Source organism: Ornithodoros turicata, chromosome 10 (genome assembly GCF_037126465.1).
Source record: "Ornithodoros turicata isolate Travis chromosome 10, ASM3712646v1, whole genome shotgun sequence".
Lineage (NCBI taxonomy): Eukaryota > Metazoa > Arthropoda > Arachnida > Ixodida > Argasidae > Ornithodoros > Ornithodoros turicata.
The window spans coordinates 14643010-14667716 of NC_088210.1; the positions used below are offsets into that span (position 1 = coordinate 14643010).

Consider the following 24707-nt stretch of genomic DNA (forward strand, 5'->3'; position numbering starts at 1 on the left):
TTTTGACTACTATTTGTCTACGTAACGAAGGAGGGAGAGGAGGCATTAAACAGGCCTTCTGTGTCTAGGTGGCGTTGCTTTAGTCCTGCTCGCTAGTAGAGCAAGTTGTCGTAGACGCGCTGATGACAGCCAACACCAGCCAGAGACAAAGCTTGATCGCAACAATTAAGAGTCCGCCAGTCACGACCGTACTTTCAGTGGCCGAAACCATGGAAACCAGCCGCCACCAGCCGCATGGGCAACCACTGGCAGCCAGAGCCAAATATCTGCGGCAACTGGTTGAAGGGGGTGCGCTTTCTTATTGAAAACGGGAGGCCTACGCCTTTTTGCGACACTTATGCACCGATGCTAATTGTAACAAAAAGACGTACGCCAAACTCAAAAGCGAAACGGCATCATTTTTCACAGGCGGCCTTCAGCACGCTATGTGGTGAAGTTCTGTTTTTAGAGCGCGACAGTATACAACACGTTGATGGTTGCCAACACCCAACGAACATTAACATTAAACGTGATTTACACGTGAGCTCGACACGCAAACTGTCCTTGCCGGCGCAAGCAATAGTTAAGTGAGGAAGCAACGTCGCATGGAGAACGTATAGCACCCGAGAAAGAACTCTGGCGACTATACACACTGCACATAGTCCGAATGTTGGCAGCAGGAGAAGTAAAGTGGGGCAAGATGCGACATTTGTTGCTCGACGACGCCTGTCTCAAGACGCGTTGCTCCATGCGTTTGAAACTTTACTCATAGGTGGCTCTGCATGTCCGCTTTATTGCGCGTGAGAATTGTCCGGATTGGTGTTTGCGTTGAAGAGAGAGAGAGAGAAAAAAAAATCGGTTACTTCTGCCCGGAATGTAAAGACCCGCAAAAAAAAAAAAAAAAATGGCGCGATTTTCTGTAGTCCTTTTTATTGTCAGCTGTGCAGCGGCGTGTCGCAGGTTTATTCTGTCAATGTAAGTCCACATCCTATTTCTTTATTCATTCATCTAGATATATGCAAAATATGGGCGCTCTTGGTTATCCGGTGTTTAACTGGAAAATTCATGCATCCGATGATGTGCACGGGGCAAGACGCGACAACCTAATGTAATTTAAATGTAATGCAATTTAAATTTAATGTAGTTTAGAAAGTGATAAGTCAACTATTAGGTGGCTGTATGCTTGTTCCTCAGAGATTCTTTTTTTTTTTTTTTTTTTTTGCATATTGCCTAGGATTTTCCAGCAAAGTTTCCTGTGTCCTAGAATATTTCCAGCAAAGCAGAAGTGCACTCAAGAGCGCGCGACCAGCGACACATCAGACTGGCGGTGCCTTGTTTGCAGAGGACGGTGGAGGGAAATTGCACCGTGTTCTGTGTGGTTTTATTGCGCATCATGTAGGCGGTGGGCTCAAGGGGGCTGTCTAGGTGGATGAATTGCAAAAAAAAAAAAAAAACCAATTTGTATAGTTCATTACCACGGCGTGTCTCATCTTGCCCCACGCGATGTCTCGTCATTGTCGATGTTGCCACGAGGGTTGGGACAAGATGAGACAATCTGCATTTTTTTAATTTCTTGTTCCGCGTTTATTTTAGAACCGCCTACGTCCGTTCTGATTTACAGATCCGAAGCTCTAGAACTCTGAGAATGTGCCTATGGCTAGTTTTCGTTTAAAAAAACACGGAAAATAAAAATTCCACATTTAATTGCAAATTTCTGTGTCATCACGCTCCACCTTCCTCTACATCGTATCGTTGCAAATAGACTGCTAACGTTGAACAGCTGTGTGAAGCAGACAACGTACAGCCTAAAAGCAGAGCTTCACCCCATAGCACACTCTTTAAAAAAAAAGGTGTACTTTAACTCCTTTCCTTGCCACATGTATAACACCCTTTTGGAGAGTACAATTACGCTCAAAAGGGTGTCTCCTCACTCCCTCAAGGGAGTAGCATAACACCTTCTCCCTGCCGGGGAGTAATATTACTCTCCAGTAGGGAGAAATGTGTTATGCTACTCCCTTGAGGGACTGAGGAGACACCCTTTTGAGCGTAATTGTACTCTCCAAAAGGGTGTTATATATATATATATATATATATATATATATATATATGTGGCAAAAAAAGGAGTTAAAGTACACCCTTTTTTTAAGAGAGCACGCTAATAGCCAGCTATCATTCCGAATGGCAACGTTCTTTCCGTTGGTCTGATGAAAAAAAAAAGGGGGGGGGGGGGCACAATGTCACTCGGGATGATGGTTCTCTAGGAGCATGCTATGTGGTGAAGTTCATTTTTAAGAGTGCAGTTTGGCCAGATGAAATTGTTATTACACGCTAGTAGGTTCTGTTGTCTGTGAAAATGAAAGAATCGATTATTGTGTGCAATCATGAGCGAAATATTATGTTTTATTTTTTCTTTCTTTATTTATTTTTTTTTTTTGCGCTCAACCAAAAGTGATTGAGTTCCGTACGAGTCTACGGGAAAATGAAAGTATACGTTAAGTAAATATATTAGTTATTCGTGGAACATCTATCCGATCCGTCGCTGACATACACCCAGCAATCTCGCGCGATCTCCATCCAAGGGCTGTTATAAATAACTCCAGCATTAGCCGGCTCTATCCACGCCTCGTGGAATGCAATCAACGAGGTCCGTTCTCGGAGCACCTGTTTCCGTTCGCATTACACACAAAGTTCGTTTTTTTCCCCTTCGTTTTCTCTTTTTGTACAAAAAAAGGTCTACTTGTTTGGGTAGACAACAGCTCTACTCCTCGAAACTGAAAAAAACAAAAAACAAAACAAAAAACAACAAAGAAAAACAGAATTTTGAATACCGATATTTGAGACAATATACTGAGAAACATATCTACCGGTATACTTTAGTGGGTTTATGGTTTCATTGATTTTTATTACGGTTTTAGCTCAAGAATTATATAATGAACCCCCCCTTATAGCTTGTAATAAGCAACTTATTTTCGAATTCAGCTTTAAATTTTCGCACAAGACTCCTCATTCTTCTATTTGGATATTATTGCGCGATCATTTGTACAATCTTTTTATGCCATACACATTTTACCGATGTTTGCAAGAAAAATATAGACAATATAATGATATGTGTATGAATGTTCGCCTAACAAAATATCGACATTCCAGCGATGCACGCTTAAGTCGGTATTTTATCGATATTTCTGAAACATCGATAACGCGAAGAGTATCGATAATGTCGAATAGAAATATGGGCACCGTTCCTATCCCTAACCACTCCTCTTTTTCCCGTTGGCCTCATTTCGGGAAATGGTCGACGTGTCTCAGAGGTTCCTTCAATATGCAAATGTTTTACCGCCTCTCACTGTATTACGCTTCCTCCGAGACCGCGCGTAAATAAAAGATAACTGTCGGCAAACATAAATTCGAGACCTAACAGAAACGTTGAAACGGCACGAACAGGAACAGATACGCACGTTGGAATCACGTCCAGTTGAACGCCCCGCCTCATTACCGTGCGCATCAAATTTATTTTTAAAAAAAACTCATTCAATCGAAGTTTATTATGATGAGGACCTGGGAAAAACTGTCGTGAGCAGCTCTACAGCAGCGGATATAACGGCACACACAAAATTTGGTGATGATAAGTTGATAACATACAACAACAAACGCATTCAGTGGTGATAAATGGAGAAGTTCAGCACTTCATTTGTGGGTCACGCCTATATCCCACCCAAGCAGCACAATCCCAAGCAGTACAATGTACTGAAAGTCGAGTGCAATAGGGGTGAACGGGTAGGTGGAACAGGCTCGTGAAACTAAAGAACATTGATAAGACACATACCGTCCACCCCTATTGCACTCGACTTTCAGTACATTGTGCTGCTAGGGAACACAACACTTTCTTCCGTCACAGATCCAACTGCACAGCATGTGCATTGTTAAGAACAATCGGACGCTTCCACGAATAATATACGTGAAGCAGTCAACTTCTTATTATTGTTGAGTTTTAGTATACCGTTGATAAAGTTATCGTGCCTATCGGAACCAATAGCAGTGGTGCGTGACTCAGAATCTTATCCACTGATTGGTTCCGGTTGATACGGTTCGACGCAAGCCACGTTATCAACGGTATGCTAAAACTCTCTAACACAGAGTACACTACCAGTTAGCGGAACACTGCGCGAAGAACGCTGAAAACTCGCCTGCGTCTAGACGAGCGGCGCGTCTGTCCTCCGGGACACGAACCCGCTACCGCACGTCATTCGCGCCCGTATAGACCGTACTGCAAGGGGGCGAGACCTCCCCCTTCTCGGTTATACACCCGAACATCAGAGAAGCAGGATAGAGTGCCTGTCGGGCGGGCATCTTCGCGCATCCAGCTTCTGGTCCTTGCGGCGCTAGATAAAAAGAGGGTGTTCACCTGTTTAACGTTGCATGTGCGTATGAAGTTTGTTAGGCAGCAGCAGTCCTCGTAGTCTTCGTCGCTGGAATCGGACGGAGGCGGATGTCTGTATCGCGAGGTAACGTGATTAGCGTGGCTTTGGGGCGGCGGCGGCCGGCCGGGCCCCAACGCGCCCGCCATGCGACTACGGCCGCCCGCTCAAACGGACGCCTTCCCCATGCATGGGGATCTCTGGGGAAACCGCTTCCCTAGATCCTCTCGCTCGCTCGCTCGACGCGGCAGCCAGGGCGGCGGCGGCGGCATCGAAGCGTTCGAGCGTATGTGTGTTTCGCGGGTCGTAAAAAAATAAATAAAAAGAAGTGCCACGGAATGATGGAAGCTGCGATATTTGTGTGGTTCTGTATACAGTGAACCCCCGTTATTATGACCATGGTCGTTCCTGAAAATTCTGGTCATAATGCGGAATTGTCATATTAACGGGGGGATTTGCAGATGTTTCACTGCATTGTTCCCCAGGAGTATGGTCGTAAAGCGCGTATGTCAGATTATCGGGGGTCATATTAACGAGGGTTCACTGTACCACGTTTTGGTACACGCCAGTTGTTCATCTATATAGGGTCGCAAGCATGCGGGGAAAGGTGGGGTTCATTTTAACACGCGCTTAAAACAGATCTTCGCCACATATTCTTCACACACCGTTATCAATTATTACTGATTTGAAGAAGGCGTGGGGCGCACGCCCTTTTGTGACACTTAAAGTAACTGCATAAGTGTCACAAGGTGGTGGTTGTGGTGGTGAGGATGGAACTGCTTGCTGTACTCGGACACGCTCACGCAGGTAACGTCGCGACTATCGCGGGGGGGGGGGATCGTGCGTCCAGGGCCGACTTCAGAGGGATCTGCGCCGAAAACGCAGGGTAAACAACCGGACAGCACAGCTGGAGCAGGGATTCGAACCCGGGACACACATAAGCACGCGTCTCCCGTTTTCAACGCATCAGGGAAGAGAATGTCATTCGGGATTATGGTTGGCTAGGGGCGCGTTACGCGATGTTGGTGGTGGTGGAACTGCTTGCCTTAAAATGAAACTTCACCGCGTAACACGCTCCTAGGTCCTAGCCAACCACGAGTTGCTGCCTCCCCCGATTAATCGCACACGAGACGCATACGTCTTTTTGTGACACCACGATGGAGTTAACGTTGATTGTCACAACAAGGCACGGGCTCCTGGCTTTCCACGTACCAGGTGCGATAAATAGCCAACAGCGTTCTGCACGATGGCGCCATCCGTTGTTCGCCTTCCTCCTTTCAGCGCGCACAACGAAGGTGGCGGTAATTCTGAAATCGGCAAAAATAACTTGCGTTGCACCGCAATTACCGAGCTCAAAATTTGGCGTGGCAAGTTTGAGTAATCCCAAGCAGCACAAATTTTGGCCCAATATTGGGCCGACATTGCCAATATTGGTCCAATATTGAGCCGACATTGTCAATATTGGCCCAAGATGGCCAATTGGGCCAAGATGTTGTGCTGCTTGGGTAAAACTGGAACACTGCCAGTCAATCCGGCTGATGCCCTTTCTCGGTCGAGCTTCGTAGCAATGTAGGTCAGCTGTTGTAGCGATTTATAGGTTATAAAACCGAACGAAACCTATACATGATGTTTGCTCCAACGTGTCCAGAAATTATATTTAAAGCGAGCGATAAAAGAAAAGCAAGTGGCACTTTTCTGCTACTTGAGTAAGTTAGTTAGTTAGTTAGTTAGTCAAGTAGCAGACAAGTAGCGCTTGTTTCTCTTGTATCGCTCGCCTTAAATGAAATTTCTCGACACGTTAGAACAAACACCCTGTATACACAAAAACGCATAGATTGAGAAGTTACCCGTCAAAAAGAACTCGTTACGAGTTAAGTTACCGTGTGAAAAATGTAACTAAGTTAATAACGAAGTTATTCGGCCTGAAATGTAACTCGCAGTTACTGAGTTACTTAAAAAAAAAGAACGAGTTACTTCCAAGTTACTTCGGACACAAAATAGCAAATTACGCAGGTGCAGCGCGCGTGAGCAGCTGAGTTAGACCCCGAGTTGCCTGCGGAGGAGTACAACACGCTTAGATCGTTTTCGTTTATGCCCAACAATAGACCTCTCCCTATTTGTAAACAAATTACGTCATAGTGTTCGACAGCGCCAGAAATTTGGTAGAATTGAACTACGGTCGAAGCTAGAGGTGAACAAGGTCGCGCCCGAAAGCCACGGTCTTGAGGGGATGACGATATATGGTCCCTTAAAGGGACGCAACCCTCGGTCCTGCTTTTCTTTCAGTGGGAGGCAGCGATCAAGTTCCCGTTCGCGGAACCCAGCCCTCTCCTTCCGATTTGTTTCGGTTTCAGTCTGTCTACCAACGTCATGATGACGTTCCTCTGGTAGAGGTCTATTCGAACGATTTGCATCTTACTCCCTGTGGGCGCACAATGGTTCAGCTTCATTTCAATGGCAGCGGTTCTTACTTCCTGAATAAAATACTGTCATTGATTGAATGTCACGTTTTATGGCAAAAAATGCCACGACGGAACCGGAGAGAATAAGAAATATGTGGACGTGAGTGAAAAGCGAGTTAAAAGTAACTTGGAACTTAACTTAAGTTACTTTGGCAAAGTTACCTGAAAAAGGAACGAGTTCCTCTGAAAGTTACCACGGAGCAAAAGTACCGAGTTAAGTTACAAGTTACCAAAAAAAAAAAGGAACTTAGTTACAGTAACGAGTTACTTGTAAGGAGTTACCTCGAACTCTGCAAAAAAACGCAATTCGATGAATGGGCGCCACCATTAGTGCTGCCGCCCGGTGGTAGCCACTGGAACTGTGCACGTGTGGACCACGACCTACTAGATTATAACGACCATGTCAGGCGCACCCCTTCTATGCGCCGCATTTTTGGAAGCTAGCGGTGGCGCTTCTGATCCTCCCAGTTATTGCTTCCTCAACTTCTACAATACTTTGTACTTCAGCTTACCTTAGTATTTCTGTACAAGCGGTGGACGTTCCACAGATGTTTCATTCTGGGGTTGATTGTCATCATCATTCTGCGCGTTTTCATAGGAGCTATCGCTGTCGTCTGCTACGGTAGTCGTACACACGCTTCTGCGCGTTCAGAATTCAAATTTCCATCGTCCAATCGTGTTGTGCCGATCAGTAGCGCCTCTGGCGGATCGTGCGGACAGGCTCCTCATAGGGTTTTCTGATTGTGACATGGTCGTTATAATCTAGTAGGACGTGGTGTGGACTGCCGTTTGCCGAGTTCCTTCATTTTCGTGTCCGTTCGTGTTCATTTCGTGCCGATTCATTTTCTCCCGCTGGGAACCGGTGTGTACATAGAACAGGTATCGCATCGGCCAGCACTCCTCACGTGATCAACTACGCATATCGCACGAGGAAGCAAGCTATCTTCTTTTTCCTTGATCTTTCCTTCCTTCCCTTTCCTATCTTCTTTTTCCTTGATCCTTGGTCTTTGATACGCTACCCAGATGTTTGCCGGATGACTAGTCATATGGAATGTTAAGTTATCGTCGGTCATACTCATTAAAGACGGCGGGCGGTGTCACCATGCAGTATTCATCCCAATGGGAAGAGCGCTTTTGGCAGTCCACCCCTGTCGTGTCGTTGCTGGGAACGAGGCTAAGGAGCGCACGGGGACTAGTGGTTTGAGAGTAACGCGACAAGGTCTATAGAGTTCCCACCCGTCATTACCCCCCCCCCCCCCATCCCCCGACTGCACAAATCCCACAATACGCTGCGGAAGGTCGCTAAAAAAAAGTCGCTAACCACAGGACGCAGTGGTTTATCTAGAATCCTAAGCACGCAGGGGTGTTGGAAAAAAATTGGGGGCGGGGGGGGGGTCATTATTATAGTTACGTCATTACAGCCTAACATATCATTACCGACATGTGTCTAAAGCTGAATTCGGAAGGGCACCCCCTGCAGTGGGTACGCTGGTGAAAAAGTTACGGGGTGTCACTGAACATTTGGGGGGTGTTAGGGGGTGTAAGGGGGTCTCGTTAAATCACTGACAGGACGTATTTGGAAGGTCGCTATAAGTGCAGCGAAAAGTCGCCACATTTATAGGGTCAAATCCTCTAAACAGACAACACTGCTGGGGCATATTATACTAATTAATTTTGACTACTGAACCTTTTCATCGTGAAAGACAGAAGTCCTGTACAATAACGACATATGCTGTTCCTTTTGAGACGACGGTGCTGTAAGGAGCAGGCCAACAGAGCGGGAGATAATTGCCCCGGACAGCATAGCTGATTCGGTGGTCATTTCTGCTGGTCCGACTGAAACACGCTTTCTCCCTTGCCCTTAAGTGCGAGGGAGAACAATGAAGAGCTGCTGCTATCTGCCACATATTGTAATTTAAAAAAAAAAAGAAAAAAGCATTTCAATCTTTTGTAAAAATTCTGTCTGCATAGTTATCGTAGACACCCTTCGTATTCACACACTGGTGGCAAACAAGATGAATCTTACGGACAGAATTCCACCACAGTGTATGAGAAACGCCACAAAATTCACGACCCCAGTACCACAACCACGCTATGCCAAATATGCTCGTTGCACAACACCAACAATACCAACAGCTAAATAATGATGCTGGTGAATGCACAGTGAATGTGTCTTAGCTTTAAACTGCATCGTGATTATCTGACTTTGTTGTAGCGCTACACGGTGCAATTAATCGTGGATATACGATTAATCAGCCGCGACCAGTCCTTTCGCTATGTAAATATCAAACATAGACATCTTTGAGTGGGGCGAATGTCTGTGTCAGAGGAGAAGTACCGGTACCGCTAAATATCAGGTTTTGGTCACTACTGCAAAATACGCTGCATCCAGTAAACAAAGTTCATACAAGCGAACATGAAAATAGCCAGGCACACTGCCTAATTTCCACGCATGAGAAGGGAGGCGAGGACTCCATAGCCTGAGCTCTTAGGGGGCGCCCCCTGCCGACGACCTTGTTCTGTTGTGATTACTGCTACTCTCATAGCTTTAAAAAAAAAATCGTTCTGCTGCGGATAAAAAAAGATCTGTAGTTGAGAAGTACAGGGTGTGTGCAGAAAAACATGACCCGCATTTAGGCACATAGCTTGTTGCCTACCTAACTAACGAACTTCCGGTGGCGCACGATGGCGCATTTATGCGTCCGAAATCTGCAGAAAAATTGTGGAAGCCATACTCAGCTTAAAAAATAAACGGAACAACGAAAACGTCGGCTTCCGTGCATCAGAATAGGGCAACATGGTGGACAACAGGGTGTATGTGAAAGGGCAACACGGTGGACGTAGGAGAGTTGTGTTCAAGTACCGCTAGGGGAGCTATCGGTGCATAAATCGAAACGATGTCCCACATGGATGCTCATCGGCAGTACCCCTAGCGGTGCCTGCACATAACTCTCATGAGACGGAAATGCACTACAATGCACTGTCATGACCGCCCTATTCTAATTCATGGAAGTCCATGTTTTCGCGCTCTGTTTATTTTTTTACACTGAGTATGGCTTCCAGGATTTTTTTGTAGCTTTCGCACGCATAAATACGCCGTCGTGCGCCACCGGAAGTTCCTCGGCTAAGTAGACAACGAGTTACATGTAAAAATGCGGGTCATGTTTTTCTGCACACACCCTGTACATGCCATTCTCAAAACGCGGCTAAACATGAACGGCATTAGTATACGGGCCGATTGTAATAAATTACTTCTAGGCTTCCCGCATGTCCCTAATTTCCCTAAATTTGCTACGCCTCCCATTGCGTACCAAGCGCCGTCCAAATTACGGCAATCGCAGGCGCAGCCTCCACTCCATCGAGTGTAAGTTACTGCCACATATATGTCTTCACTATAGATACACCGGCAGGGTAGCCAAAACAACAAACGTTGCCGTATTTCGCTCCGGTTTTCCATTTAGAAAGGAGCCTCGAAACCACTACTGCAAGCAGACGACATCATTCTTGGCGCCCAGCCAATGGTTCTCCTCCATTCCAGCGCCTGGAATTCGTCCGGGAAGGCTTTTAAAAGCAGACGACACTGTCGCTACGACGTCTTATCATGCGGCAAAAATACAGTAAGGCCACAGCGGGGTCCCCGAACGTAAGAAAGATTGACATTACAACTAGGGAACATTGCGAGCAGACGGCACAGGCCTAATGGTTGTCGAAACGATCGCTTACTGAGTCGATGACTTCCGCCGATGCTGACCGGAACTGGAACGCTGTCGTTTCCGTTTAGTACAAAGACAGCAGCGTAGACGGCAGATACGTCAAGTTTAATATATGATAGGCGTCACGGTTGGGCGAGTCTGAAGCCTACCGTTTCGCAAAATAATCTGCACAGCAAAAGATAGGAACTGAATACGAAAAATTGCCTTTTAAAAAAAATACTGAATGGTAGCACAGTCTTCGAACAATCGGTATAGTCCGACGGGAAAAGTTACTCAGTTAGTCGTATTACAGTTTTACGCGCAAGCAAGACATAAAAGTCATAACCTATCTAATCAATTAATTTCGCCATGGAAGACTGAAGTCAAAATTTCGCAGGACCTACATCATGGCGGCGGTGTCGCCTTTTCGAAGCCGTCGCCCTCTAGCGGGGTGGCGTCATCGAAAAAAAAAAAAAAAACTGATACGGATGGTATAAAGTAAGAAAACTCACCTTCAGTGGCCTGACCACTGTGACTGTTTCGATAGTCGTTGGGGCCATCATTTGGACGGCTTTTGCCTGGAAGCGAAAAAAAAAACGTTTGTTCTCAGTCAATGTTGTCAACATCAATGAAGTTCAGCATGCACGATGTATTTGCAGTATGCATGCGCTACGGTAACGGTACGCAAGATACGCGCAAGTCTGTGTCCCTCCGAAATGCGACGGAAGGCAAAGTTCGAGGGGCAGCGGGTTCTATCTACAGGGTGTTACCCTATAAAAGTCTACCCGTGCCGCCATGCCGTATTCGCCAATTACTCAATGCAGGTGGCACATTGTGCGATCTTTATATAAAGCTCATAAGGACAATTAATCTTGGTAAATTTCAAAGTGATTGCGTGCCGCAGCACGAAGTTATAACTCAAAACGTGCAATTCCCATAGTCAAAACAAACAAGATGGCGGCGTTGAGAAGAGCACTTGACATGCTGCTCCCCACACGACAACGTGTCGCATATCCTGCCAGCCGGATGGAACTGCAGTTTTCATTCCGCTTTCGTGTAACTGTCGTATTTTGCTCAGAACTAAGCAACGTGAGGAACGAAAAATGCCGACGCATACTCAGCAGACGACACCCAAAAGGGATGTCGTCTGCTAACTGAGAGGCGCCATCTTGGCTGTTTTGACTACGGGAACCTCACGTTTTGCGCTATAACTTTGCGTTACGGTGCTCAATCACTTCGATATTTACCATGATGGAATGTCCTTATGAGTTTTATACGTAGGCAACACATTGTACCGCCTGCATTGAGTAATTGGCGAGCACGGCATGCCGGCGCGGGTAGACTTTTATAGGGTAACACCCTGTATTACCAGTACTGCCGTAGGACATTCACACAGTTAATCCGTTAGGTGGAGCATTGTCGCCACACATGTCAAGACGAAGCACTGCACACGACTGAAACAAACTGAATATCGTTAGCAGTCGTACAACGTAGCCAGCAGTATTTTTTAAACTGTAATTAATTCATTAATTAATTAGGTAAGACTTGAGAGCAACTTTTAAAATAGTTTTAAAGTAGGCCCACGTGTCGATTGAAAAGTTGCAGAGCGCTTTGAGCAAACACTCGACCGAGGTGTGTTCCAACACGGTATGCTTTGTAACAGTAAAGTAAAAGGCAGAGCTTCTTCCGCAGTGATTATAACGTTGCGTCGTATTTTGCTCCCCTTGCGTCGCTTCTTTTTTCTTTTCCCTCCTTTTTTATTAAGACAATGTCATGCACTTATTATCAATAATTTATCCAGAACCGCAAGCTCGAGGGGGGTGGGGGTGCAAAAAAAAAAAAAAAAAGCGTGCTGTTACATTGTAACAGTAGTATATACAGGGAAAAGTTAGAGGGGTATTTGGGGGGTGGGGGGTGGGGGCTGGATAAGCCACAGCTTATTATGCTACCGTATATTAAGAGGAGCTGTATAACATAGTTAATCCTAACAGTCCCGCTTCATAATTAACGCGATTACTCTAGTGAAGTTTCCTTGGTCCCTCGGTAGCATCTTTTTTTTTTCCTTTCTTCTCCTTCTTGCTCTCCTTCTTTGCTCTAAAAGACAGCCCGTGACATACATGAAAAAAGAAGAAGCACGCGACAACGTGCCCGCGGATATTTGATAGAGTTAATTTATTTCCATCATAATTGATGGGAGACGTCGAGGTCAAAAGCAGAAACTCGATCCCCAAGAAAAATCACTTGATGTCTCTGTACTGATGGCAGCTATGGAGCAACATACTGAAGAGGTCCCTATAAATAGCGTCATCTGTATTATACAATGACCATACGGACATCATCGGGGCCAGCAAATAGTGCGGCCACGGCACTATACGGACAAAAAAGACGACAGGTGCCGCAAGAGAGTAAAGGACTGAGCGGCACATCAAAAGCCGTAGGGCGACGAAAGGGTCATACGAGTACCGCACCATAAAATGCAGCCTAAGTACCGACAACAATGCAGACCGAGACCAGTCTTACTATAGCGTCGGGCAGGGGTCACCGAAGGTGCATATAGCAGCAATAGGACGTACGTGCATAGAGTATGTGCTCAAAGACCTTCCCGTTCACCTTATAGGAGCGATATCAAAGCGACGCCCGCAGTATGGCCTGTTCCTGCATAAGATACAGTCAAACTCCTTTACAACGAAACTCAGGGGACAGCAAAAAAATAAAAATAAAAAAATCGCAGTAAAGGCATTTTCGTTAAAAAGGATGTCCATTATTGGACCTATAGGGCTCCAGCGGGACCGCAAAAAAATTTGCTGAAGTGGTATTTTCGTTAAAAAGGTGTTCGCTGTAAAGGAGTTTGACTGTAGTAGGTAGTTTTACGATAACATCTCCGAAATCATGATAAGCCAATCGCCCGATTCCCTTGGAGTGGCTGACATCACGTTGCTGATATCTGTCGCTACGAGATCGACCTATAGGGGAGCGACACCGTCACCCTTCTCAGTGTGGTTAACACGCCGGCCGGTATTCGGAGTTTATGGTTTCTCGGAGTTTATGGTTTTGGTAATTCTTCTTTATATTCACCGGAAGATGACCTGTGCTGCGATGGTACGATACTGTTCGGTTTCCCAAAGCTCCACCTACTGCACTGGATAACGCGGAATAAACGTGTAAAAGCAGACGACGCGAGGAAGCTATCCACACTATACGGTAGTTCAGCGTTTCTCCGCAGCGCGCCGACACCGTTCGATCTCGGAGCGAATACGAAGTCGCAATCGGAGGGCCCTTACGGTTTCCTGAAACTCCCTAGTATTTAAAATACGATACTAAATACCGGAGAATGTAAACACGATATCAGATACTTAGAAATGAAAGTAATTCTAGTAGAGTAGTAAATACTTAAAAATGTATATTTAATACCTCTCTCAGACGGACTAATTTAGTGCCACTTTCAACGAGTGACACTCGCACTTGTCATTCGTGTCATTCGTGCGCTGTCACACGACATCTTTTAACGACACTCGGAAGAAAGCGAGTTCCCCAAACCCACTTCACTTCTTTTCGGCTGACCGAGTGCGTAGCCTCGACGGCAGGCGTTGTGGTACAGATAAAAATATTGAGAAAAAGCGAGGGGCCCCGACACCGTAATATTTTTTTAAACAAGTATTTTGAACAGCGTGTTCATTTTATTTAAGTACAGCGTGACATTGCGCCTAAAAACATGTCATTATACTCTCGTTAACAGCCTGTGAGAACTTCGCGGTCTCAGCAATCCAGCGGCGGCCATTTTTTGTAGTGGCACATGTTTGAGGCCAATTTGTTTAACGCTGGAAGAAGATTTGCAGGAAGTGTTTCAAAAATCAAAAGAAAAACATTCTGAGGAAGGTATTGTCGCGCACGGCTAAAAATTTTGCCGCCGTTATTTCTTATCTATCGTAATTGCCATAATCGCTTAAGTGACACTTACTAGCCGTGTAGCAAGTACATAGTGAAAGTGACATTCGCCTGGTTCGAGTGCACTTCACGAAAATGACACTAAAGTAGCCCACGTGACTGGGGTATAACATACTTCAACTTCGCTAAACAAGGAGGAAAACTTGTTTTTTTTTGTGTGTGTGTGTTTTTTTTTTTTTTTTTTGAAGCGCAGGCTTCACTGGCTCGTAGTGAGGAGTTGTATTTTTATAACGTCCGTCTGTCAGCCCTCCTCTCTTTCTTAAAAATAAGCTTCAGGAGGAAACACAACTTCCACTGGAACCGGAAGTTCTCAAGTTCTCGTCACTTCTGTCCAAAATAAAAAATGACCGTGAAGGAAACCAGGGTTCTTTCCCTGTTCCTGGTGCCAATGTGCGGAAGAACTGCACACCATAATTATTATTCAGTTATTTCAATATTCATAATCATATTCAAATAATTCATATATTCGTATTAACATATTCGTAATAATATCCAAAATTCAATTAATTAACTACACACCATCATCATTATTCAAACATCAATTTACGAGTTCCCCCCCTCCCCCGCTTTTTTTTTATGAATGGTTGCCGTCTCGGACAAAATATACTTCCCCCTTCCTCATTTCAAACCTCAATTTATGAATATTTACGAACGATTTTTTTCAGGAATATTAACCGTTCATAAATCGAGGGTTGACAACGGTGAGCAGCTCTGCGTCAGAGAGAGAGAGAAAGATCATCCACATTTCTCACCAAAAACGAAACTGTCATATTTAAAATACAGTACAAACAGCTGTTCGGAAAAGGTACTGAGTAAGATACTAACCGAAGTATTTCAAATACAGCGCTCAATCTACACAAATATCTGGCCGGTTCATGACCCTGGCGACACACCTCCGCGTCCGGAAATCCCCCCCCCCCCCCACGACATAAAGCGGTATTCATAGTATCCACAAATCCTCCCTTGTTTGGTCGTCAACACTTCCGCTCTGCGTTACCTGAGCTGTATCCGACAATACGGAGGGATGCCCACAATGCACACCTATTCATACAATGGACATCTTTCTATGCGGAGTTCCGTACGGAGGGTAGGATGGATAGGGTTATAGGGGTTATAGCTAACGGCGACCGACATCAGCACCACAAATAATTAGGCATGTGAGACTATTCGAATTTTTTCGAATACCGAAGCGAATAATTTCTATAATCGTTTCGATTTCAGAATCGAATACGGAATTCTACATTCGACTTTCAGATCGAATCGACGTTTCTTCCAAGCAGAATATACTCGAATATTTCCGAGGCTGCACACGTGAGGCCGAAAACGGCGCAAGAGGGCGCATAAAACAAAGTGGGAGCGCGCCGGACCCCCTCCACCCCTGGGTGCGCGCCGGACAGTGCACGAGATGTAGCGCGGGAAAAATAATATTTACTTATAAAAGCAGTTACGCGAGAGTCTTGTTCAAACACTGCCGTTTCAGCCTTGTGTGCTCGTTGCCTACACCTACATGCAAGAAAATTACCGATTCTTTCACGGTGTACTAGTATCACCGCCCATATACAAGCCAGTAGAAAAACAGTCGCTGTTCGAGACATCGCTAGCTCCTGATTCCTGAGTCGTTTGCTTCAATTACTGCGGTACTGGAGCATCACAACACAGAACAGACCAGCGGCAATCCCGCTAAAGACGTGAAATTCTATGGAAGACCTCGACCCATATAATACGTTCTCCACAAATCGACCCATTTCTGCTTCGTAACGCATGCGTGAGTTCAAAGAGTTGCACTATTCGCGGTTTTCACGAGCTCTCTGGCATCAGTGATGCAAGATGTAGTGCAACATGAAAAACACTGCAGTCGCAAAATGGGCTACACCCTAAAGAGACCACCACGGTCACGTCTAACTAAGGTCCATATACTATGCTTTTTAAAAGCAACGCACAAAGAATGTTCACTGAACTCAGGCGGCACAAATGTACAACGCCTTCTGGCTAACTGGAGCTGCACGGACTTCGCTGATGCACAAGGATGATCCTGACTTGGGTTGTCGCGGTCCTCCGAAAACTGCCTCCCCCGTGCACAAGCTACGGCTGAATATCACGTAAAGCTCTCAACTCTTTCATAGGGTCAGAAACTCAGTTGCCTCTCCCTTACAATCCAACCTGCGTGAAAGCAATGAAAAAGAAATATCCCTAGATTGCGAAAACGAAAATAGAAAAAGGTGAAAAGGAAACATTAAGGAAAATATTAGACCGGTACGCTCTCAGAATGCAACAAATACAGAATGCGAACAGCACGAACTTGTGAAACCTCTCCCTTACGAAGTGGTTGCAGTGCAAGTACAGGAGCGATTTCTTGTGCATTATCTACTTTTCCTCCTCACGTCATTCCTCATGACATCACCCAGCAAGTGTTTCCCCAATGATAAGTTGGTGACTCCCATCGGTCCCCTCTCCTATTATACTCCTCCTTTCTACTACTTGCTTATTTATTTGTCGTTAATCCACCGTGGGAGTACTGGAATAGCCAGTTCGACCTTGTCGCAACTCACGACCCCATTCTCTTGTCGCAGTCGTCACCACCCACGGTCCATTTTCCAGCAATGTATTATTGTCAGTGTGTCTGCGAAAAGCAGGAGTCGTCGAAGTCGTCCATAGGGCGCAAAAGCACTGCAGACTTTTCTCGCGAGGACACAGTAGACGTGAACTAACATTGCTAACAACACCACTTTTAATAATAGTAATCTTAAAAAATGTCGCCACAGCTTTTAAAAGCAGACGAGAAATTATGCAGGACAGTCGACGCATGTCGTCTGCAAAGAGAAACGTAAGGAGAGACCGGATACTTGTACGAGAACAACGACTTTGTTTTGGATCAAGCCCTATCAGGCCGGCTCACAGCCGACAACCACTGTGGTTCCTATTTGCGAGCACGGCAAGGTATGCCGCTGGAGGTGAAATTTAGGTCACAGCAGACAGAAAGGTATCGCAACACACACGAGTCCATCAAGAAGCCCTATTGTCCCATGCGGATGAAAGGTTGAACAGCTCACCTTTCGCGAACAATACTTAACCAGCAGCGGTGTAAAGTTCTAAAGCAATCGATACCGGGAAGCAAGTATGTAAGGTCAGGTGTACGGTTTCGAATTCGGTTACGCTTTGGACATGACACTACACTTAACTGCCTGCAGGCGGACTGCGGATTAGACTAAAGAACTCAAACTTGCATCCAAGCAAACAGGAATGTTAATCGAGGACTTGTTTTCACACAGCCAGTATCGCACGCACGGTGTTTTACACGTATCAACGGAAACCCACTAAGTCCATGCAACGCTTGCTTTTATCCGTGAATTTGATCGCGCGTGGTGTCAGGTGTTTTGAAAAGTCGTAAAAAGAACAGTATGTCGATTTGTAACCACTGTCCGGTGCTTTACGCATCAGTTTTAAGAAAGGCTTACCTACCTGCTCGGCGGATTGAACAGGCTATGTCGGCTTCAAATAATCCAGAGTGAAGTTCGCACCGCGGAGCACAACGTCAATGCCAAATGCTGTCCATGAGACGCAGTCGGTGCTTGCGTAAGAATCTTGGTTCTAATACCTCCAAAACGTTGAAGCCCCGCAGGATTCAGGACCACAGCACCAAAACACATCACAAATCACTATGTACGGCGAAGTTCTGCTCAAAGCGACTGCGCATGCGCCACACATAGTTACCAGCTGAAATGCTGAAGTGCTTTCGGTAGCAGAACAGAACGACGTACGAGAGAAGAGGGACTGCGAGTGAGCTGAGATGCCGCCGTATTAGCGCTGCCCCTGTCTGTTATGACTAAATACGGTCCTCAGATTTGTCATGGGACCCTGGGTGTGCACAAGCAGTGCTGAACTCGAAGTAAACAACGTTCTGTAATTGTTTCCGCACTTTCAAGCGCTCCAGCGCATCGCGACATATTAGTGTGGGTGGCGCCATGTATCGGTCGTTGCAGCAAACATCACTGAGGAAATAGTTTCGGTTTCGGTCAGCGCGTGTCGCGCGCATGGCGATTGAACCACCAAAGTGAAAGTATGATAGCGTTAGTAGCTACATAAGTGATGAGTAAAGTTAGACGGGAGGAGGCACATAACAAGAAGAAGCGGAAGTATTTCCAGGGTTGGGTCGTGTATCGCGGTCACCGCTGGACATCGGCGTGTGAAGCTGCTGCTCCAGAAGAGTCAGTTTCAATTTAAAATAATTTGGAGGAAGAACTTCGTCATATTTACTAATCGTCGATGACATGGGTGTGCTGTTCCGTGTGTGCACATTAAGGACAAAGGTAACGAACATGGGTGAGGGTGGTTGAACACCAACCATTGCACAGGATGATACCCATCTTACCATCTGCCACGCTTAGGCGGGCAACGTCAGGACTATCGCAGGTAGACTGTGCGTCCTGGGCCGACTTCACACCGCATAACTTCGGCAAAGGCTGACCGTTGCACAGAGTGATACAGTTATCACTCCTGATTATTGGAAAGGACGAGACATACGTTTTTGTGACATTTGACCTAATTGCCTAAGTGTCACACAAAGGCGTACGCTTTGTGTGGTCGGACGCAAAGGTCCTCGGCTTTCTTGTACATAGCGTATGCCTTTGTCCGTCGATGAAAATACTACTAATAGAGTACAAAATACTGATTCTAAACGTGATACTCAGCCCTGTGTTGCTCCTCGAAACATTAAAGGGAAAGAATAAGGCGTACTTTATTCTGTTTTCGAGCATACATGCACTCGATCAGCTTAAAATCGCGCATTTCAACTTTCCTGCTTCGTCGTCTGCTTCTTTTTGTTTGTTTTTGTTTCTTTGTGGTTATCATAAACCATCGCAAAACACCGTAATATTAAAATGTATACTAGGAGCAGGAGCGCTGCAGTTATTGTGTAGCCGGATGGTGTATGTACAATTCATTACTGAAAAGCTCCACTTGACACACCAGGAGAGATAAGTCAGCTGCCTAACTACTAATTGGAGTATTGAAAAAAAAATGAATAGACGAGTTTGAGTTTGATTATAGAAGAAAAACGGAAGATATTGAATTCGAATTGGTAATAATTGATTGAATTAATATTGATATTTGAATTGACATAAATGAGTTCGAAGAAAATACGTGAACGACTCATTCAGCTGTCTCGTGCCGTTAAGTTGAACGTGTGAAACGATTAAGCCCGCAGTACGGCTATGTTCAGCGGCACTGAAATTATCTCCCATTTACACGTTGTATTGTTGCCACTGTTGGATCCTTTCCAGCTTGCTACATTAATACGATTCGTAAAAGAATAAAATACATTATCAATTGTGCGCAATTAATCCTTTCCAATTTCGCACGGATGACACGAGAGGCTGCTACTTCTATAAGCTTGTAAATTTCGCAGTTAGGTTTTATTACAGCGCACTTGCGCTCGATGACCCAACGTTGCTGTGTCAGTATTAACTGTTCCTTCATTATTCATTTTATATAGTACCTTCGGAAACAGGTATCTATGAACATAGAGTACCCCCATTTAATAATTTTCACATGCATAAATCTGGAACGGATTATATACACTCTAAAAATAGAACAACGCCACATAACATGCTGGAGGCAAACTATTACAAAGAATGATGCCACTCCTTATTTATGGAAAGCGCAGGGTGTACGCCTTTTTGAGACAATCAACATAACTGCAGAAGTGTCCCAAAAAACGCACGCCTCCCGTTTCTAACCATTCAGGGGGCATAACGGTGTCATTCGTGATGGTGGTTGGCTAAGAGCATGCTACGTTGAAGTTCACTTAATAATAATAATAATAATAATAATTATTATTATTATTATTATTATTATTATTATTATTATTTTAATTCCTTGTTAGCGCCGCGAAGCAACTGTGGCTATGAGCGGCGTACAGACGTGGACAGATGGAGAGAGGACAGCAGGAAGGAGTGGGGGACAGAAAGGTTAGTATGCGCCCTGGGCCGACTTCAGGGGAAACTGTGCCGACATTCGTCTGGAAAGTCTTCGGAAAACCCAGGGGAAACCCTCAGACAGCACAGCTGGCGACAGTAAATAATAATAATAATAATAATAATAATAATAATAATAATAATAATAATAATAATAATAATAATAATAATAATAATAATAATAATGGAATGGAATGGAATGGAATTTTTATTCAAAACACACAATAATAATAATAATAATAATAATAATAATAATAATAATAATAATAATAATAATAATAATAATAATACATTTTTAAGCACCACATTAGACACACGTGGACTTGATGAAAGAGCCACAAACCGGAGCATCAAGAACAACAGCGCTTGCAACAAAGCGCGCGACCCAAGCGAAAGCACCCTGCGAACTTTTTCACGAGTTCCAGAAATATATTGAAAGATCCTCGGCATTTTGGCTCCGTCAAAAAAAAAAAAAAAAGAGAAAAAAAAAAAAAAAGAAGTGCCTGAAGGCTTTTATAAATATCCACTGCAAGTGAGGAACCGATAACCGATAACATTTTTCCGCCTACACCCGTAAAAAATTTCAATTATTTTCCTGCGGAAATAGTTGACAGCCGTTACGGTCACGCAAGAAAGCACACGGAACTCCCTGGATTTCCCGCTTTGAACTTCCGCCGCTTAGTTTGACGCTTATGAGTGACAGGAGACACAAAAACGTGGGGACCACTTTTTTTTTTTTTTTTGCGAACTATGCATAGATGGCACGTAGATTATCTGCATAGCTAAGCGCTTGCTGTCATAAGCACTGCTGTACATCTCCCTTGCTCCCGCCATGGCGTCAACTTTAACATGGTATTCACAGATTCACATGCGTAACATGTGAGCTTAGCTAAGCATGCGTAGCTGAGCGTTTATTTATATTCAGGCTTGTCAAAGTTTAGAGGCAGTGGCGTATATAGCCAGAAAAATATTTCGTGAGGGGTTCTATGGGGACTTTATATGGGGGAGGAGGATTTCAAGTTGTTGCCCTCTCCGAAATGCACTACAAAAGATACGATTTCGTGGAGGTTTGAACCCACAAACCCACCCCCCTTCTTGCTACGTCATTGTTTGAAGGGCCAAGAACGTAACCAAAGAAACCGTGTTGCAAGTCATCTGTCGCTCCACGCATCGTCGTTACGATCCTTGTGTGCCGTTGTAATGCCCATAGTACACATCTTGCACTGACGAACGCATAGTTTCCCAACCAATCCACGCCCAACATTCCATCGTCATGGCCGCGTTTTATTATGGGTTAAGCGTCGCTTTCGTTCACATTTATGCACCGATTGCGTCACGTTTGTCTTCAACACGCCCTCACAGTCTGGCCACGCTGCCGGCCCTGCCCGCCCGCGCCCACTAAAAGACAATGGCGTACAGTTACCGAGGCGGTCTTCGCATCATGCAGAAGACAGCACTGTTGTTGTCGTCTGCGCCGATCATTTCGGAGCAGACGAGATGAACACAGACGACCATTCAATGCGAATGAAGCAGAAAATGATTGCTGTTGCTGATATGTAGGTTTGTGCGGAGCTTTCTGTTTCCTCTTTGCATGGCGCGGCCGTCGTTATCGGTCGCTATTGTGATAGAGGAAAGTGTTTTTGGGGAGTTCCGTTGTGTGATCTCAAGAAGTATTTCAGCGTTTTATCTCTTGCCGGTCCAGGAGGGAACGAAAGAGTTAGGCTGTCGTTATGGTCCCCTTGTTGTTGGACAGTTGAAGTTGTACGCGATTTTAAAACTGCTTACGACTGTGGGGAAGGTGAGAACGTCGCGTCCATTGACAATCATTCATCACATTTAATAGTTGAAATGTGACACCAACATCAGAGCATCCAGTCGAACAAGTAAAACACACACGATAATTATGTGGAACTGTTGTCGCTCCGAGATCGAACGGTGTCGGCGCGCTGCGGAGAAACGACGAACTACCGTAGTGTGGACGCATCGTCTGCTTTTACACGTTTATTCCGCATTCAGGATCGTACCATCGCGGCACAAGTGATCTTCCGGAATATACACAAGAATTACGGAAAAGAACCATCAACTCCGAACATCGGCCCACGTGCTATCGACACTAGAAAGGTGACAGTATCGCCCCCTATAGGTCGATCTCGCAGTGAATAACTCCACTACACCAAGGCCCAAAAGCAAGCGCCACCTGTGACATGCAAGGGCTTATGGGAACTTAAAGCGTCTTAGAGCATTACAAGACGGCCAAAGGCGGAGGTAGAAGAAGAACAACAACAACAACATTCCCGGTGTGCGCAACAGCATCGTCAGCCGGGGTAAACCATAACCGAAGCAGACGACGGTGCAGTGTCCCCCATAGTTCCCATGCTGCTTTGCGCCGCGCACTTGGTGGCGCGCGCATCTTTTTAAAATCATCTATTGCTTTCGGGAGGTTCGGCCAGGTGGTTATGATTGGTGATGTGCGCCTCTAAAAACAGAAGGGTAGTTGTAGTGCATGGCGGGAAGACCGGATTGCTGCTGTTGACCTCGCTCGTGGGTGGGCAGTGTCACGACGGTAGCCGCGAGTGAGATGAGAAAAGATGAAGATTGGAAGTTGATGACGATGGCCCTCATCCAATGTTTGGCTAGTGAGTCACCAACGGATGACGATATCGCCATGACAGAATCACAAGAGCCTGTATCAAGTGCTTAAAACGACGGAGCACGGAGCGCTGTCGGGTCAGACGGAGTATCTAATAAGTAGGGCCCGGAAATTAAGGCAACGACGGAAATAGGCAGACATTTAGGCCCCAAAAAATACCAAAATAGGCAATAAAATAAAAACTAGGCACGTTAATCTGGTACGCTCTTTGGCTTTCTTGATGTTTCAGAATGTTCCATCAAGGAAAACTTGTTCGTTTAAAGGCTATACAAACCTTGACGTCTGGTACATGAATGCTGAGGCAAGCGGGAAACACGCTATATTGAATAATACTTCTACGTTTCCGCCCTGGAAGATCTTGAAAGACCCAGAGAGACCAAATCTTTGCATCAAATGTACGCAAAAAAGGAACAAAAGGAGCAAGCACGCAGTAACGAAAAGCAAAATGCACCAATCGCAGCTATACCTCTAAAAAAAAGGCTCTTTTGGCGTCTGGAAATGTTAAAAAAGGCTACAATAGACCTCTACCTGTTTGTAAACAAATGACGTCATAGTGTTCGACAGCGCCACCAATTTGGTAGAGTTGAACTACGTTCAAAGCTAGTGGCGAACAAGGTCGCGGCCGAAGGCCACGGTCTTGAGGGGATTACGATGGTCTCCGAAAGGGACGCGACCTTCGGTCCTACTTTTCTTTCAATAGGAGGCAGCGAACAATTGCCCATTCGTGGAACCCAGGTCTCCCCTTCCGATCTGTTTCGGTTTCGGTCTGTCTGTCTACCAACGTCATGATGACGTCTGTCGGGTAGAGGTTTATTCGAGAGGGTCGATAAAAAGGCAGGCAACCCTGAAAATGTCGTATTTAGGCGTTTCTTAGCATTGATAGGTAAATGCCTTTAAAATCCGGGCCCTACTAATCAGGTACTCAAGAAGCTATAGGCGACGAGCAACTTGACTCTTTACTCACCTCTTCCCTATACCACCACTTTCTATAAAACATTGTAGTATTCACTAAATGCAGAGACACATCGGACGCACTTGAAGTGACAGTAAGAGATCTCAGGCAGGCCAGGGAATCGAGTGCCCTTGCCCTTGCTTTGTTCTAACTTGATAGAGGCAAAGAAAGCGTACGACTCTGTAAAACACTCAGCCTGTTTAGCGGAGCTTACCGGAGACGGATCACTGGGCGTCTCCTGAGATACCCCCTACACTTTCCATCGGGCGGAATGTTCGATATGTCCGGTTGCGGGCACATTAGTTCCAAGAGACCTGCGAGGTGTCCCGCGGGGCAGTGTGCTGTCCCTCCCGCTGCTCAACTTAATGGAGTCCAAAGACGAATCCAATCTACATACAAACATGTTGGTAAGGGCTTCCCCATGGCTCAGCGTCAATAACAATTCATATCGCGAGGCATTAATCATGTAAACACCTTATAGTATTAACAAAGCTCGGAAGAAACAGTGGGAATGCATGGGGCTGCATGGTCAATGCTCACTCTTCGCAGAGACGTCATTTTATCTCGTATTTTTCATGTGATGTCTTTGGTCTATACACAATGGCAGAATATCGAAAGTCTCCGTCAAGCTTGTATATTG

At 45.3% G+C, this 24707-nt stretch overlaps 1 protein-coding gene across 3 annotated transcripts in view; it reads right to left on the reverse strand.

Moving 5' to 3' along the window:
* LOC135370587 (transmembrane protein 47-like) overlaps positions 1-18211 on the reverse strand; it is a 47062-nt gene extending 28851 nt beyond the window's left edge. Inside the window, exons 1-2 of one of the 3 annotated variants that reach the window (XM_064604358.1) lie at positions 17953-18211; positions 11061-11126 (exon numbers count right to left, since the gene is read on the reverse strand). In XM_064604358.1, the coding sequence (XP_064460428.1) occupies positions 11061-11111 (51 nt within the window). In that variant the 5' untranslated portion in view covers positions 11112-11126; positions 17953-18211. Of the gene's footprint in view, positions 1-4381; positions 4570-11060; positions 11127-17948 lie in introns of those variants that run through there. The other 2 variants (XM_064604359.1, XM_064604357.1) reach the window with 2 other exon arrangements.
* Between the last annotated feature and the right edge of the window lie 6496 nt (positions 18212-24707).